The following is a 19096-nucleotide window of genomic DNA, read 5'->3' as shown; positions in this document are numbered from 1 at the left end:
TCTACGACACAATAGAAAATATGCTGAGAGAAAATATGGTGAGAGAATCAGCCCTGTTGTGGAAATGACATTGAAGGTGTTTCCTGTGCAATAGACTGATCAGTTTAGATAGGGTAATGCCTTCCGTTTGATGTTTATAAGATATTTCAAGAGTTGTGCCCCTGCCCCTCTGACAGAGAGAGAGAGAGAGAGAGAGAGAGAGAGAGAGAGAGTGAATCCTGATTGGTTGGAAGTTTTTTGTGTTGCTCTGGCTTGACTATAAAACCCATGATAAGAGAGATTCCTTTATTTTCTGAACTTGGCTCTCACAAATGGAATTACGCATTTTGTGGACTGGACATACTTTTTACCAGAAGTTTGCAAATTACGTTAATTTAGTAGATTAAGTTGTCATTTACGTTACCTAACTTTTTTTTCTTAGGTCCTTTTATTTTATTGTTTAATTCAAGCCAGAGATCCATTTTTCTTTAACTCTGTGAAGTTTTTGTTCAATGCGATGGCAAACACCTGCATCCAGTTCACTGGTTTTCTGCTCGGCTGTATTGGTTGGATTGGGATCATCATTGCTACAGCCACCAATGACTGGGTAGTTACCTGTAAATATGGAATGAACACCTGCAGGAAGATGGATGAGTTGGGGGCCAAAGGCTTATGGACGGAATGTGTGATCTCCACAGCACTCTACCACTGTATCTCCCTCACACAGATCCTGGATTTACCAGGTAGGCTGGTCCCACAGTTCCTGATTTCATATACAAACCATTTTTTGGGAGATTTATGCTTTATAATTATTGAATGTGTTTTTTTGTTGTTGTTGTTTTAGTTTGAAGCATACACTACAGGAAAATTGAATGATCTGCTAATGTTTTGATTGTTAATGTGAATGTTTTGAATTAATGATTGTGAATGTGCTGATGCATTATGAGGGTGGATAATTACAGATATTCATTTCTGCAGCTTACATCCAGACATCTCGTGCATTAATGATCACGGGCTCGATCCTGGGGCTGCCCGCTGTCGCCCTGGTGCTGATGTCCATGTCATGCATCAACCTGGGAAGTGAACCCGAGAGTGCCAAAAACAAGAGATCTGTGCTTGGAGGAATACTCATCTTGATAACAGGTAAGGAATTTCTACAATGATGCTATTGATAATGTCGATATTGCGTCCCAATCACTATAATGGTCAACTGATTGTTAGAATGCAAGCTTAATCAGTTCATTCGGTTTTAATGTATTTTCCATTTAATGGAAAATACAGCCCGTGGTCACTCACCACAGTTCCTGATCTCAGGTCACATTCCACATTAAGCAAAAAATCTGTTTAAATGATTAAAGTTTATCTGGATGATCCACCAACTGGCCAACGCCTTTTCCTAAACAGATTTTTTTTTTCTATTCCCTCTCCTGAATTTTCCATGGGAGCCACACCTACACACCCTAGCCCCCCCTGCTGTGAAATGTTCCCTAAAATAGTCGCCACTGTCTGATCCTAACTGTTCCTCTGCATCCTTTGCAGCCGTCTGTGGAATCGTGTCCACGGTGTGGTTTCCCATCGGTGTCCACCACGATCAGGGACTCATGTCCTTCGGCTTCTCCCTGTACCTGGGCTGGGTGGGCTCGGGCCTGTGCCTGCTGGGGGGCTCCATGATCACCTGCTGTGCCAGCGACAGCCCAGCCCCGTACACCGACAGCAGCCGCCTGTACTACAGCAAACAGGGCGTCATCAACCCCGTGCCCCCATCCACCAACCACGCCAAGAGTGCGCATGTGTGAGCAGGCATGGATTAGCAGCCCACCCCCCCCGGCCAACACACGCCGTGTTTACTGGACGCGTCTCACGTGACACCGTGGATTTTATTTTGCTCGGGTGAGCTGATCTTCAAAGACGGGAGAGGCAGAGACTCGCCGAGATGTTACGCAACCACCCAGCAGCAAGGGACCTGGTGTTGTACAAGGCTGCAAAATATTTCCTTTATTTCCTTTTATGTTTTTCTTTAAAACTCAACATTATTTACTGTACTTTGTCAATGAAAGAAAAAAAAAACTATTAACATCATGTGTTTTTGTGAGATTTGTGTCATTTGCTCTGGCCTCAATCTGTAGTGAGCTGAACTATAATCTATAATACCAGTAAGTGCCTGTCTCTCACAGGAAGCGGTGATAAATACAAGATGTTTTGCAATATTCCAGAAGAAAAGGTTTTAGACATGTTCCAAAGTAGATTGTGATTTTTTTATATATATTTATTGTGGCATTTGTACCTGTGAACTGTATGTTTTTTTTATTTTATTGTAATAAACGGTTTCGTTTTAACACATACTCAGTTCTTATTGTTTGAGTAGTACAAGTCCTTATAAGAAGCCAAAAAGTATTCTCTCCATATATAAATGTATTTATAAGTGAAATAAAGCATATTTAAAAGTTGCCAAAATAAGTGAAATTAAGTGTTATTGGTTCAGGTAAAATATCTGAATGATCTTATGCAGTGACGTTTTAATGTTCTTATTAGCAAACAGGCAAAAGCACAGTCTTTTCAACTCAGTTGTCGTGCCCCACCTGTTCCAGATCAGCTGGAAATATTCTGCAGAAATCAGGGAACTATGATGAACTGCCAGACTGGAGAAATGGATCTAGGCTACCAGAATGCTGAATCAGTTAAATCCTGATAGAATACTCCGGACCCGCCCTGCTTCACTCGCCTAGGCACCTTTTATAGCTAACCAGGGCAGCAAGGGCCCGATCTACTGAGGAAAGTTAACAGAAAACAAAATGATCAGTGGATGGTCATACAAAACCACAGAATTGAATTTATTTCCCTTTTCTTGGTAAGAACTTTGTGTGAAAGCACCTGCTCCCTGTCACAGTGCCTGATGTGAGGTCACTTGGCTGAAGACTCACACGACTACTTACATGGTGAACCTGCAGGGCTCCTTTCAGCTGCAGAGAGACATAAGCACATTAAAACATCACCGGTGTTGTGCTTCTTCCGCAGAGATGCATCTGTCTGCTTGAACACAGCGTCATATTTCAAATGCACTGTAGGTGAGAGATTTGGGGCATTGGGGGAAAAAACAAGGGACAAAAATACATGTATATTTTGACTCACCAGTAAAAACATAATTTTGCATAGAGATTCATTTTCTTGTGAGTTTCATCTGTCCCTAAACTTTCCTGATAACAAACAGAAATGTGTTTATAGCCTGGCCTGAGGCTGACTGATGTGACATAATCCCACGCCCACACGACTATCAGAACGGCCAGCTCACGTGGGACAATGTCCTAGTTCCCTGATATCAGGACAGTTTCCACATATTGCTCAGCTCTTTTGGTGTTGGATGATCCTAGATCATTGAATGCACTATATGTGCCCTGCATTTGTTTTTTTCTTCTTAATAGTAGTGAGTATACCATAAAACTCATTTCAGTCTGACAACAACTGCATGCCTGTGATAATTTGTAATCACGTGAATACTGTAGTTATGGCTTCAGCGAACCAGTGTATGTCACCTATTGTCAGATTAAGCTTTAGATTAATGTGAATTCAAGGCAAGCACTATGGGAAGCACTAGTGACAAAGGCTATATATTTTTTATGATCAAAAAAGGTTTATACTTTTTATACTTAAATACACTTTACATGTTAACTGCACTATGTGCTTAAGGAGCACAGAAAACCCGTTATTGCTTAGATTTTAGATTGCATGTTCATGTGCCCCTTATATCTTTCAGTATATTTGAGCACCATTGCATCGTGGGAACATTTACACATCGACTAGCCCATAAGCATGCCTTTCACAGAATGGCACTGTTCATAAGATTAGGAGATCCACAGTCGAAGCTCAATGCTGTCTTATGAGACACTCATAAGCCTAGCATTGCTGAATCCCCCACACAAACAAATCCTTGCGATGTGTAGTGTGACAATGTGACAACCATACAGTACAGACAGACAGGTCTGCAGTGTATGAGCTGCGTGTGACAATATGTTTTGACACGTCAAAACCATACTGTAGTACACTGACATGGATCTGATCCATAGTGATGGAAATGGGAATGGTTTTACATCAGACCACATGGAGCTCATCCCTCTGCAAAGCCAGTGGCACCCTTATCCATCTGTTGTCAGGTAAATAGCACTCATGGGACATGGACCAGCTCCAGGCCAACTGGCGCACCCCACAGGAAGACAGGACTGGACCAAGTCAAATACTCCACTAACATAGAAAATGAACCTCTGATGTTTTTTCCAGTTGTGCTCTGATAAAGTAAGAAAACCACTCTATCGAATCTGCAATAAATAACGTTCATTGTTGCATGGCAGCAATATCAACATATTACACAGTGCACTCAGGGGAACTAAGAACACAAACAGAAGAAACACTTACGAAAAAAAGAAAAAAACAAGATTACATCAAACGTCATATCAAAATATACAGCAAGAAACAAATATCAAGTTTGCAAGGGAAGCCAGTCTCAACATTTCCTGAACAAAGACCAAATAAACTGCACAAGTACAACACAGTACCGTATTCTTTGAGACAAAATAAACAAATAGTAGCTGACTTTAAAAGCAATAGTGGCAACATTTGTTTGTCATTAACATTAGTAATATATTTTTCTAAACAGACTGGTAATAAAATAGGTGCTCACTCTTTTGAAATAATGTTTCCTCTTTTTAAACACTATCTATCCAAAGTTTTATGCTTTACAATAGTCTACTGCAACGGTTCTGTGAAAAAGAGTTTTCGTCATCTAAGTCTTTCTAGAACGACATCATTAAAAATATATGCAGTCTCTGCCTTTACAAAGCATCTCCCTGGGGATTGCGGTGAACTGGAAGAGGCACCTTACCATGAATAAATTAAAAATTATAAAAAAATAACGAAAAAAAAAGATAGAAAGAAATTATTTCCTAAAAATGATACTTTAAAAAAGCATACTTTATCCAGGTTCAAACAGACCCTAAAAGAAATAAAATACCTAACAATAACAATAAAACTTTATTTTTTTTTCTTTTAGGTCTTTCGAATTTAAACTAATTCTTCAATTCTCTGACAATTTAATAGCCACTATGTTCAATGTTACGTAAACAAATGTTTGACTACAAGACTTTGGCTTGTTCTGTAAACAGAAGGCTGAGTGGGAGAGACCAAATCGGCTGACCAGGATTTAGAGCCACCCTCCCCATCCCAGGTTTCGCTACATCAGAAAAGTTGTATTACGTCTCGTAGTGGTAGTCAGACATGCAAATACTCAGCAACATGACTACTCTTGGCCCAGTGCACCTTAACATGCTAAACATTCAACACAACACATCGAACGGCAGTCACACCGAAATACCACTGCTACATGAACGCACCAACCAAGGTCCCAATGGGAACACCAAGCGTACGCAGCAGCAGACCTCTATGAAAAAAGCAATAAAGATTCAGCCATTATCTTCTTGTGGCAGAGAAGGAATGTTTAATTCATAGGGAAATATATAAATCTTCGGCCGTGTCATTGACCCAAGATGAGCCACTATCAGTGGAATGTGCCGAATGGGGGCAGTGCAGATATAAAAAAAAAAGTTGACCAAAAGGCTTTTCATGGATGGACAGATTCTCTCATGCAGAAAATGCACACCGAGAGCAGTTTGGGGGCATTTGGGGCCTTGCTTGCCTTGTTCTGGTGTTTTTGGTGAACTCTTTGAAAGATTGACACACAGCAGAGACTAGATAGAGAAAAGCCTGACAACACCTGAGTCACAGTAGAAGCACATCCCAGCAAGAGACATTCAGATAGGAGGTCCACCCCTCCCTCAACTCATGCATTTAATTTTTTCGATTTTCTTCTCACCCTTATGAAAGGGACACTGACAAGCTAAGAGACACAAACCATACTGTTTGCATTAGGAACCAGAGTGCTAAAGACACAGAGCTGCCTGCTTGCAAGGATGAAGCATGGAGTCACAGCAAATATGGAAGATACGCTTAGTAGGTGGCCGATGTGTGACAGCCCAATGGACACCCCCGAGAAACAAACACAAATAAACCCACAGTACACACACACCCCTGCCTGTTTTGTATGAAGGAAGAACAAAAAATAAAAAATTACCATGGACAAACTGATGATCATAGTTAAAGCACATGCTGACAAGATGAAGGCACTATTGCAAGCAAAGTTCAATTACTATTTGTGGCAAACTTGTCAACAGCCCCACCCACCCCTTGGGCTAGATGTTAAGAGAGGAGGAGAAAAAATCTTTTGGCCGTGTAGAAGGTTTATCTCAGACAGAGAAGATGTCAACCAGCATGCACATGGTAGAATAATCTCTCATGGCGTCAGAGAAAGTGATGTTAATAATAATTTTGCAGCATATGTTTCAATATTGAGCTTATTCAGTTTTCCATAGTGGATGGAAAGTAGGAACACTGCAAATGGCCTTCAAAAGCACCAAAAAAGACAAGTGCTTAAGGAGTCTCAACAGCTTCTCAGTTAAGAAAGGCCAACGGTTGTGATATAGAACTGCAGATCAGCAGTACCTAAAACTACGCTGGTATCCACTCTCACAAAGGGATCTTTCGTTCATCCCTAAATTAATTCAGTATTGTTCTAGTCTACATCAGATTATGTCCTAATGTAAACTGAAACTCAAATCATACAAATGACAATGAAACAAATATGGTTTTCTATTGAGAGGAGATAGAGGTAACAATCTAGCCCAAGGGTTGTAACCATTGGCAGACAAGTTCATTCAGAGGGACCCTCTCATTCAAGGGGGGAATCAAAGTCATCGTCCACCACCAGGCCCTCAAAACCCAGACCTGCTTTGCCTTTACTTTTGGATCTACTGGTATGGGAGGAAGAAGAGGTCCTGTGGTTGTCGAGAGCATCAGACAGAGGTGGCTCAGGAGCGGCCTCTTCCTGCTTATTGTGTTGCGGAGCACTTCTGTCATGCTGACTCCAAGCCCCACCAGCAGGATAGAAGTCACCGTCCACACCGAAGTTGTCATCCACACCCATGTCATAGCGCTGGTAGGTGCTGGCATGGACCTCCTCCTCACGGGCAGTGATCTCCAGGGTGCTGTTCCACATACCGTAGCCAAAGTAGATGAGCACACCTGCAGTGAATAGCCATAGAAATAAAAGAACTCAGATCTTGAATTTTACTATTATTACTATTTTTGTTGCTTTTGATGTTTCCTAGCTTTAGATTTTCAGCCTTTAGATTTTTAACACAGATTTTATATTTATTTATTTGCTGTTAAGTAAGCCATGAATTTGGTGATTCTTTTAATTAATAATTCCATATTTTCAGAACTGAAGATGAAATAGAACATTACTAGCTAAATGCTAATCTTGCTAATGTTAATAACAGGAAGCAAGCACAAAACCAGAAATCGCTCTGTGGCTGTTAAAGTTTAAAAAATAAAACAGCACATTTTTAATTAGTTAGGATTTATTTACATTTCAAAAAGCATTTTTGGCTAATATTTTAGCTAACATTCTTTAAACTGTTGCATTATTCTGCATTCCACTGTGTCACCCAAAAAACAGCACATTGCCATATCAGTCCAATCATTTTTACACTAAGAACATGTCTCGTTCAATCAATAATTCAGTCAGCTTTCAAAAGACATTATTAAGACAGCAGGTCAGGACTTCCACGCCATACCCCTGTTATCTCAGGCTAAACCGCTGTTTTATTTATCAGATCTGGCTGCCCAGTGCGTTGGCCAAACTCCACTTGCGATTGATCAATTATGCCTTGCGCACTGCTGAACAGGCTGAGAACACTCCTCTGTGGTAGGTGGCGCTAGGGATGTGCATATTGATCCTAAATATAGAATCTATCAAGACAAAATTGATATGAGTATTGGATGGATACTGGCCCAATGATATATTTCCCAACTGAGAGTAAACGTGATGGTATAATACTGCTCTTCACACATCAACGTCACAAAAGTGATGTCACAGTGATGTCACAGAAAGGGGGCGGTGCCAGCCTGTTTGGTGCCCTGTGTAAGCACCAACCCGTGGTACTACAACTTCCACTCCTGCCGCTGTACAGCTGGGTACTGTGAATTACTGCTTGGCATTTCAGGCGGTGTGAAATCGCAAAACATGACAGACCGATCACAGCATCTTGTATATCAGTTCTGGTTTTACATTTCCAATGAACTGTAGAATATCACAATATGTAAAAAATCACAATATATCGTGATATAACCGTATCGTGACCCATGTATGGTGATACGTTTCATATTGTGAGATCCTTGCCAATACACACCCCTAACAGTCAGACTACAACTGTTTGCTTAAACAACAATATGTAGGGTACACAGTTGGTCTCTGACCATGTGCACTGTCATCAGCACAAAGTGTGTCAGATAAAGAGTAAAAAAAACCCTAAGGTGTTTTGTTCACATTTCTATGGCAGTTCTATGGCTGCAACATTTTTTTAATGCAACCCTGGTCAATCAGGCCAGATGGGGCTCCACTGTGATGGACCAGGGCTTCCTAATTAGGTGCCTCTGCACTGGTTGTGTGTGCCCAGCCTTTAGATTTCAAACACTGAACATTTTCTGAATATTTTGCATCCACAATTAAAACATTCAAAGACAAAATTTCAAAGGAAGATTATTAAACTTGTGAAATTCAGGGTCATCCAGCAAACTAAGTATTAGCAATCAATCAGTGATTGACTCAGCATCCAACAAATAAAGCTACACTTCGACCATCATGTGACACAAAGACGATGGCAGTGTTGTGGATCAGCTGGTGACCTGCTCATCCAAGTGTTTATGTTTCCTGCAGAAGTTGCAAAGTTTTTCTTCCATACACTGCAGCAAAGCTATCTTCTACAACAGGCAGAACACCTCCTTAGCACATGTTTATTAAGGTGCACTTTTAGTTAATGTAATTCTAAATCATTGATCTTTATTTGAAGCTATACTGGAAATGTTGGCAGCCCTGGTGTGTCCCCAATTTCACACAGATATACAAACACATACACACAGATGCAAACAAAACCCTCCCAGAGAATTAATTTCTTTCCCTCTACAATAATAAATGAATGATGTTAACTCACCCACAAAGCACCAGACAGCAAATCGCAACCATGTGATGCTGGACAGCTTGAGCATGAGGTAAATGTTGACCAGCATGGCCGAGGCGGGTACAAAGGGGACGCAGGGGGCCATGTAGGGCAGGCGCTTGGGGTTCTCAGGTTGTTGGATAATAATGATAATAAGCAGCGCAATCACTACAAATAGCAGCACCAACAGCAGCACGGCCCACCAGCGGCCCTCGGCGATGCAGTCCGCCCCAAAAGTAATCAGTGAGCAGAAGCCAAAAAAGAGAAAGAAAAGCAGCAAAACGCAGCGGGTGACCGTGCGGCCTGTGGCTGCTGTAGGTCGGTCCATCTTGCCGGGCAGCCCCAGGCGGATGCGAAGGGTGTAGTAACGTGGGCCCAGCAGCTTCTTGAGCTTGAGAACCCCGCTGCTCTCCGACTCGTCTGCCTCGATACCCGTGGACATGTCCACTGTGCCGTAGTTGGGGTGACTGGCCGTGTAGGTCGACTTGTCAGGTTTGCCAATGAGCATCTCATTATCACCCAGAGAGGGTAGGTTCTTAGCACCACAGGTGTTGGTGGGTGGACCCGTGTAGTCATCACCCTCACTGATGGGAGAGCAGGCGTCCTTCTCACACTCTGCCAGAACCCCTTCCTTACGCTTGGCATTCTCCTCTGACAGGAAGTTGACAAATCCGTGGATGTCACTCTCAGGCTGGTAGCGTAGCAGTAGTACACAGACTGACACCAATGTGTAGGCCAGCAGCGTGCCTATGGACATCATCTCGATCAGGTCCCTCAGACTAACCAGCAGCGACAGCAGTGATGCCAGGAAGCCTGATACCACACAGGCCACGGCTGGGGTCTCAGTATAGGTGCTGACGGTGGCCAGGAACCTGGTGAGATATGCTATTAAGTGCCACCTATGCCACTGAGACATTATTTCAGTTGATAAAGCAGTTATTCATAGGATATGATTTATTATTCTGCTCATTTGCGCAATTTCTAAAGATATGGACTTAAATAATAAATCAGATGAGATGATTTATATTTCTTTCAAGATATGATTACACTATGGAGATAACAATGTATCTACCTGAAGAGCAGGCCATCTCCTGACATGGCGTAGATCACCCTGGGCATGGGGAAGAGTGATCCCAACAAGCTGACTGTCAGTCCAGCAATGGAGCCTATGGCCACAATGTATTTGGCTGCCTGGAATCCATGGAGGGAGAACATCTCCATTAGAGGTGCATCAGCATCAATCTCGGTGTAGGGCACCATCAAAGTGAGAATCACGCTCACCTGGAATGATAAGAGACAAGGGTTAGCAAAAAATTTTGTTGAGTTGCCAATGACCCATGAGCATCACTTCACTGCCTTGTATGGCAGTGAAGTGAAAAAAGTGAAAGTGATTGTCATTGTGATTCACTGCACACAGCACATGGTGCACACAATGAAGTGCATTTAACCCATCACATTTGATGAGCAGTGGGCAGCCATGAACGGTGAGCCATGTGCGGACGGTACCTTACTCAAGGGATTCTGACCTGTGACCTTTCCGTTACAAGTTAACTGCTATGCCACCACTGCCCCAGGTCAAGTAGGGTAGACCTTATTGCTTGGGTCCACTTTATTCATGTGATAAATACTTTCAATACAATACAATCACAGGTGAAGAAACAAACATCCCCACATTCCTCGTGATCACTTCAGAACAAATGACAGAACCAGGATTTGTGTATAGGAAATATTTTACATTTAATCGAGGCACATCTGCTGCACAGATTAGACTGCTGCAAAAGGTTTATGAAAATTATGGTATGTGATGAAAGAAGATAAAATTGAAATAACATTACATGTATTTGTATGCACAACTACAGATGTATGCTCCATCACCCTGGTGGAGACAGCACTTTTAATTAGTGGGTTTTGCTGTTGGAGGCTTCAAAGGTGTGAACAAAACTCAATTTGAAATTCAGATTTTTTCCAGCTCATAGTGTGGGTGCAGGCTGAGCATAAATAAAAATAAATAAATAATAGAGTGGTTGCAGGCTGAGCATAAATAAAATTAAATTAATAAAAGTAGAGAGCTGGTGAATAAAGAAACACTGAAAGACCCGGGGACAGAGGCACAAACAGAGAGGCGAAATAAGATGGAGACAAGGAGGCCTCCAGGTGCTTTACAAAGGCAGGGGTGCGGTATTACTGATGCTACCTATCCACCACTCCACTGCGTACGAGCAGTAACCATGACAACAAGCAACAGGCAGAGCCAGCGCAGCAATATGTTGCAATATGTTCTTTCTTTTTTATAAAAAAAAACAAAAAGGGGAAGTGTTCGCGAAGCGGTTAAGGAAGTGGCCCCGTAATCAGAAGGTTGCCGGTTCGAATCCCGATCTGCCAAGGTGCCATTGAGGTGCCACTGAGCAAAGCACCGTCCCCACACACTGCTCCCCGGCTGTCATGGCTGCCCACTGCTCACTCAGGGTGATGGGTTAAATGCAGAGGACAAATTGTGTATCAAATTGCTGTTGTGTATCACAAGTGACAATCACTTCACTTTCACTTTCAAAGTTAGCAGTTTCATCAGGAATGCACAGCCAGCCTTATGATCCGAATACACAACCGTTCCGGCACAGAGCCCAAAACCTTTCAATCAATTACCTTCAAACAATTAAAATATGAAGAGAAATTGGTAATGCTGGGATATTAAAGAACTCCCAGGACAAATTTAAAAACATCTAAATTAGGAGTTTTAGGAAATAATACGTTGATTTAGCTTGATCTTATCCTGTTTCAGATCAGAAATGATATGCAGAATAATTCAGAATGATTTGTTTGTTACAACTTTCATTTAGAAAAACTGATCTGCTGGATATGTAAATGTGTACTTACAGAGACGTACGCAGTAAGGCAGGTCACCAGTGAGGCAGTAATGGCGTATGGTATGGATGTGTTTGGGCTCTTGGCCTCCTCGCCTGTGGTGGCAATGATGTCAAAACCGATGAAAGCATAAAAGCAGGTGGCTGCACCTTGCATGACCTGAAGATTGGATTAAAGAGGCTGTATCTATGGCTGTGCAAAAATTTGAATTTCATGTTGCCTTGATATTTTTTTAATCCCAGGACATTTTGAAATATACATTACCCCTGACCATCCATATGGAAGGAATCGACCCTCATCCCAGTTGGTCCCACTGACAAAGAAGAGACCTGCTATCATCATGAAGACCCACACTATCAGGTTAATGACGTTCAGCACGTTGTTGAAGCCCACTGAATTTTTCACCCCAAGGGCAACGATCACAGTTACTAGTATGGCTATCACCAAAGCCAGAATATCAGGGTAGGACTCCTCGCCTTTACCTGCAAGAAAAAAGAAACACAAATGCTAATTAACCACTAAATAGAGTGGACAATAAAGTCAGAGGTCATATCTGTTTGATACTACTTGCACTTAACCCTATATTGATCCAGGACAAACATGCTCGTAATAACAATAGAAGTCTCTCCGGGGAAGAACCTTGCATAAATGAATGAATTTATGTGATTGGTTATGTAATAACAGGTCAGTGTTCGTCATCAGTCTTTTAGACATTAGACATAAATAACAGTTTAGATAAGACTATAACACTGATAGCAGTTGACAAGGCTGACAAGTTCAGCTCCACAATGTTGAAAATGTCACAGCACAGGGGGATCTCAAATAACCTCTTAGAATCTGTCTCACACACACACACACACACACACACACACACACACACACACACACACACACACACACAAAATACAAGAATACATGCATGGCATGTATAAGTGGGAGAGAGAAGGCAATGAATGTGCAGAAAAATCTTTAATCATATGTTAAATACCTTCCATATATTTATGTAATAATTTACTCAGGATTCTCCTTAGCTTTTTTAATGATCCTGCAATATATATTGTTTTACTCACCAAGGCCATTGAGTGTGCCTATGTGGCTGATCATGAAGCCACTGATAGAGTGATTGGCCAGCGAATCAAACATGCTGCTGAGAGCACTGGCGCCAGCGGCTGTGCCAATCAGGTATTCCAGAATCAGGTTCCAGCCAATGAAAAAAGCCACAAACTCTCCTACTGTCACATAGCTGTAGGTATAGGCTGAGCCTGTGGTCTTTGGGACACGAACACCAAACTCAGCATAGCACACTCCTGTAGTAGAAAAAAAGTTAGATACTGCACCTACCAATGTACTCCTACAGATATTTGGATGTAGCTGGAGAAGCCACACGAAGGTCTTTAATTAGCAACTAATGTAGCACCATTGATTTTTGAGATCAGATGTCAAGTATTCAAAATCTAGACCAGATAAGAGTTTAGGATAGACAATAAACAGGCCCTTTTCAATAATACTAAATATACTGCTTTTTGCTATGATCTCTGAATGTTTTTAACATTTCTAACTTTTCAAGAAAAAAAAAGTACATTTTCTTCTTTATTTCTTCGTTATTAGTCTTACAAAGACTGAAATCTGTAGAGCTGTGTCAATGTTTGTTGTCTGTCCTAAAATTCTTTGTATTTTTGCAGGGACAGCTAGTTAGTGTTCCATCTAGTTGCTGACACTTAAGCAGGTGCAGTTTGAACTTGGAAGTCAAGGCAGAGGTATTTAGCTCAATTTCTTTAGAATGAAAGTCTAATGATGACACCATAGCATGTCTTACAGGACTTGCAAATTAATATCAAAGTTAATATCAAAATAATGTCAGTGAAACCAGAAAGGAGCACACTATTTACCTGACAGGATGGATGCCACTGCTGCAATAATAAAAGACACAATGACCCCAGGGCCAGCCATCTCCTTGGCAACCAGTCCAGATACCACATACATGCCTGTGCCAACACAGCTGCCCACTCCAAGTGACACCAGGTCCACAGTGGTAAGGACTCTGGCCAGCTTGGTTCCATGAGCCCCTGTGCCACCCGTACTCTCCAGCATAGACTCCACTGGCTTTGTGCGCAAAACACGGGATTGGAAAGCGCACCATGTTGCCCCCCATTGGATCCTCCTGGGGTCCAATTTTGCAAGAAGTCCACTCATCTTGAGGTATGTCAAAACACAGGCTAAGGAACCACAATCAGGATGGTTGAGTAGGAGTCCAGTTGTGTGTTTCTGATGTCTAAATACAACTGAAGGTTAAGTGGATGAACTGGCTGCTGCTGATAAGCCAGATGAGACCAGTCCAGAAAAAAGGAGGTGTTTCCAGTCGGCCTCTGCTACCACCAGGCAAGGTATATGCTGAATGGTTTCCACATGATCCAGGATCCTGGTTGGTTTTATGGTAGGAATCAGTCTAAATAGAAAAAAAGAACGTTATTTTTCCTACTTGGCATGCAAACATATTTTAAAGCATGGTTTCATTTAAGATAAGAAAGGGGTCTAGCGACCTTTCATAAGTGGAACTGGATAGGATCAATTTAGTAACTAGATGAAAACAGTCAGGAAGGATCAGAAGTGACTGCTCAAAACCTGCACATATTTCGGCATTAATGCAAATACATGCATCTAAATAAATGTAACTTTACATTCTTCTGCAAAAAGCTGTAAAAATGATTTCTAAGCAATTGTAATTCATAGTAATTTATTGTATAATACAAAATAGAATTTATACAATGATTCTTAATTTCAACAGAAATTTCTCCAAAGACAAGGTTTATAAAAAAATGCATTCATTAAACTGGTAACCCACACCCACAGCTACTACCTCCCGTTGCACACACTCTCCTAGTGCTTGGTTGCTATAGTGATTCTCCTCTTGGGACTCAGAGGTCGATGGTGATAAATCTTTTAATTTGCCCACCTTGAAGATTGCTATTTGAGAAGCAAAGAAATCACTGTTCATGTCTGGCCAGTCAAATAAAAAAATGTCCTCTGGGAACAGCCATTAAAATGTGACGAGATAAAATACACACTCACACACACAGGATCATTAGGTTATATTACTTATTTCAGCAAACAACAGTAGGACAAAGCGGAAGAAGAGAAGCTGAGAAGCCATGCTACTGTACGAGGATATACATATTCACATATACATAAAATCATCAACTGAGCTGAAGTGACAAAGCAGAGATGAAGTGCCTAACTTGACATCTGCAATGTCAATGACTGTAGCATTACTGATTTCCCCCAATGACGCTTATGGCAAGGCTGAGAAGGTACCAGCTATTCCTTGCTATAGCAGGTAAAGAGTCTCCCCAACCCAGCTCCAATGCAGGACATCTTGGAGGGAAAGTCAAGTTATAATGGATAATGGGGCAATTTCAACAGGGGAAGAAACAGTGTGCAAGCTCCTAATAATATCCCTGAACAGTGGACACAGAAAAACTATTGTTAATAGCCCACTCTATTAGATAAGCGAAGAGCCCTAATAATAAAACAGCAGGATAAATAACTGTTATCCTCATCTGGCTTCTTCACCCTTCACCTACCTCTCTTCTTCGCTCTATCTTTGTCTCAGAAAAATCTCAGCCTCTCTTACTTCTTCCAAATCTATCACCTTTAATGCCCCAATCTGTCCTTATCTGTCTTTCTCCGTCACACCCTCACTTCGCTCTCCTTCACTTTACAACAAAGCTCCCTATTCTGAGGCCCTCCCGTCATGGTACCTCATTTCTGTTGACAGCCTCTGCACAACTTCCCACTATGAGGCTATTCCATCATGTTCTTCATCACGTTTTTAGACATAACTTTTGCCTCCTGCCTTTGTCTATCTTACCCTGATGTACACAGACTACAGTGAAATGGCACCCTTGAAGGCCACCCTCCACCGAGCCATGTTGTTCCAGATACAAAGGTAATATAGCTAGATATAGTTTGAAATATTTCCTGCTTGATTACATAAATCTTACATTTAATGGTTACTCAGGGGGATGTAGCCTAACACAACTTAGTTTCACCTCCTCTGGACCCTATGGAACAGAGACTTTTTTGGATAATATCTTTTTTTTCATCATGAAAATAGAGTGCCAGACCATCAGTGCACAAAACAATGTGACAGGAGGACACAAACACTCAAAACAATGGGTTTTAATCAATGGACCCCTAGACTAAAACAGTAAAAACATACATACATGATCCAAAGGATGAATGACGGAGGATAGAACAATCACAAGAAAAACAAACACTCGAATCCGGCCTGGAATACACAGGACCGGAATGCTGGGAAATGTCCGGGAATGTGAGAGCACCTCACAGGCCCCAGTGTTTAGTTTTCTGAATCCAAAGGTGCTTCAAATAGTGTTCCAGAAATTAACACTCAATGAACATTAACAAACTCCCCTGAACATGATTATCAGGGGAGCGTGACAGACATCTTTCACTCCCACTAAAAATGCTGACAGCGATCACACAACCTCTGTTGACAACAAATTTGACAGCCCTCTTCATTTGTTCATAGATTTTGAAAACATGTATAAAGAGACATTCAACTGCGGGGTGTTAGTGTCGTGCCAAGACACACACACACACACACACACACACACACAAACATACACACAATGTTTAATATGCGTGATTCACTTACATGGCTGCCAGTGGCCTAGATCATATAATCATATAATTTGGACTTATAAGATGTCTGGTTTGGATATTAAATATGTCATACTCATCTTATTCCATTCCTCCTCCATTCTATTCTAATTTCACATTTTGTAAATCAGGGAATAAAAACAATTCATTACTGATATTAAATTTAAAAAATATTATGAACCCTGGAGGTATTTACTTGCAGTCCACAGAGCTTTGAATCAGAATTTGACCATCTCTGTCTGTCCCTGCATTTAAAAAGAATGTGGAATAAAGAATGTGGAAAGTGAAAGGGGTAAGAGCGACACTGTCTTTACCCTTCTCATATTATATAAATCACTAAAACACTGAGAAAGTGAACAGTATGTAGGACCAGCTACGTGTCAACTGGGGGGCAGTAAGAGAGACTGGTATATCTGTCCACATCTGTCTAAATAAAACCCAAACCATAAAAAAGGTGGCACAGACTTTGCAGATATGTCAATACTGTCTGTCTCTGGCTTTATCTGTTTTTCCTGCACACATGTAAATGACGTTAAGTGTATTAAGGTTCCCCCATAAAGACAATCTTATTTAAAATCCTTTTTATAACCATTGTTGTGTTATGTGTTCGGTTATGAGTCTCAGTCTTACACTCCGAAAACCTGCCCATCTCTTTTCTCCTCCTCTCCCCTTCTGCCGTTGGCACTTTGCGCTGTTACGTAAGTGCACTGCTGCCCCGGTCTGCCTGGCACGGAGGTCAAAGATCACTTCAGCCCTGGGGATTTACGGGTCACCTCCCCCCTCCTCCCCGTACATGCCTCATCCCTCGGCCCCAACCATTGGTCAGCTGGGATCCTCCGCTCCCAAGCTTTAAAAGAGGGCCATCCTTATATTAGCTGGATGGACACTGGTTCAGATGTCGTCACCTGTCCACAATGACGTCTTTTCCCCTCTCCGTTCCTCCCCCATCACCAACATGCCGCTATTGTTTCCTTGTTTGCCCTGGCAAACATATGCCACAATGCACCGAGTGACACATGGCAGGGATCTGCGTGGAGACCCAGTCCTGCTACAAGACCTTGGCTGCTGTCCTTGTTCCCCATCTTTCACCTCTCGGGCAATAAATGTCTGGGTGAAAGTATAAACACTGGCAACAATGGTGACATTGATGAAATTTACACCGAGGGGCCAATTGCTCTGACAATGGCTGCGTTTCCTTTTCAAACAAATGGATGCAGAGGAAGAAAGGAAATAAAGATCTAACTGTTAAGTGAATTAGCCTCATTGTTCACGGAGAAATATATCCTCGCACCGCCATCTAAAGACAAGACCAGAGGAGAGCGCTGAAAGAAACAGACTGTATGAATCTGCCCGTGTTCTGCTGTTCCATTGACATCATCGGGACTGTGCATAGTTATATAAAACAGTAAAAACACACATGCACAACCCTTTAGGAAGCCATAGAGGAAAATGACCCTGGGAAATATCCCTCTCCCTCTGGCTGATATGGATGGGCGGTGTGATAAACGCCCGGACCCCGGTCCGGTTCTCTGCGCCCTGGGTGGAGAGCTGGAACGGTGGGGAGTGACTTTCAGCACCACGGCCAGCGCCGCAGTCGGTGACAGGGGGACCGCCACCATGTCGTGTAGGCTGCTTCGCACGGGTGAAATGGAATTATGTAAAGGATTGACCCTAACGCGGGCTACTCCCAAATGAACAGCGAGTGACGCACATGATATAAATTCCAAATAATCATGATCACGTCATCGCTTCCCCGGAGAGTTCAGCCAAGTTTTAACAGCGCATCGTCCCGTCCGCCCCCCCCTCTAACCTTCACTGCGTCTCCACAAGCAACACCATCATCGGCTCTAATCTTCACGGCTCTCCGCGCAGTAAAACGCCCAGAAGCACGTGGCACGTGTTCTCGGCGAGGGTGCGATGCAGGTACCGTGAAGATGCCGAGGAGCCCGGGCGCTGCTCACTCCGTCCGGGTACCTCGCAGAGGACGCGGAGCCCGAAACGCCATTGTTTCAACAGCAAGAACAGCAACAACGACACAAAAAGAACCCCCCCCCCCCAAATAAAAAAAAAAAACAACGAAATACCGCGAGATCACGTGACCCAGGCGCCGGGCGGATTATCGTCTCAGGGCGATGCGGACCTCCACGTCTGATGCTGAAATTTAGCAGCGGTGCGGCGATGTAAAACGCGCTGCATTATTCATGCGCCGCGCGTCACGTGACCCGACGCGCCGCGTATTATTTATCCCCGAGCGTCGGTGACGTTGTGATGTCGATTCATGTTTTCCTTCCTCTCTGTGGTTAACTGTGTGAACAGAAGAGCACGCATGTCAGCATGGAGCCGCCTCGGTCCTGGTGATAAATAAGCAGGGAACGAGATGGAAGTATCGAGCTCGCCATCTACATCAGCCGCGATTAATAATAATGTTGGTTTTATTCATTCGAGCTGAAGCACGGTCCTAATGTGCAACCACG

The 19096-nt window shown here is 42.5% G+C and overlaps 2 protein-coding genes across 5 annotated transcripts; one reads left to right on the top strand and one right to left on the bottom strand.

Moving 5' to 3' along the window:
- Positions 1-290: 290 nt before the first annotated feature.
- cldn11a (claudin 11a) lies at positions 291-2321 on the top strand. The gene is made up of 3 exons (XM_028976233.1): positions 291-722; positions 958-1122; positions 1519-2321. Exons 1-3 carry the CDS (start codon positions 497-499, stop codon positions 1773-1775), a joined length of 648 nt encoding a protein of 215 aa, XP_028832066.1. The 5' UTR covers positions 291-496; the 3' UTR covers positions 1776-2321.
- Positions 2322-4285: 1964 nt separating this feature from the next.
- On the bottom strand, positions 4286-18867 carry slc7a14a (solute carrier family 7 member 14a). Of its 4 annotated transcripts, none has more exons than XM_028976229.1 (8): positions 18707-18867; positions 13832-14388; positions 13013-13249; positions 12207-12424; positions 11955-12101; positions 10153-10361; positions 9075-9952; positions 4286-7104 (listed from the first exon to the last, which is right to left on the bottom strand). In XM_028976229.1, exons 2-8 carry the CDS (start codon positions 14133-14135, stop codon positions 6752-6754), a joined length of 2346 nt encoding a protein of 781 aa, XP_028832062.1. In that variant the 5' UTR covers positions 14136-14388; positions 18707-18867; the 3' UTR covers positions 4286-6751. The 4 variants fall into 4 exon arrangements, with proteins under 4 accessions (XP_028832062.1, XP_028832061.1, XP_028832063.1 ...); XM_028976228.1 differs by lacking the exon at positions 18707-18867 and adding an exon at positions 18433-18662; XM_028976230.1 differs by lacking the exon at positions 18707-18867 and adding an exon at positions 18550-18652.
- Positions 18868-19096: the final 229 nt, after the last annotated feature.

This window comes from Denticeps clupeoides, chromosome 4 (genome assembly GCF_900700375.1).
Source record: "Denticeps clupeoides chromosome 4, fDenClu1.1, whole genome shotgun sequence".
Lineage (NCBI taxonomy): Eukaryota > Metazoa > Chordata > Actinopteri > Clupeiformes > Denticipitidae > Denticeps > Denticeps clupeoides.
This window is presented reverse-complemented; position numbering and strand designations above follow the sequence as displayed.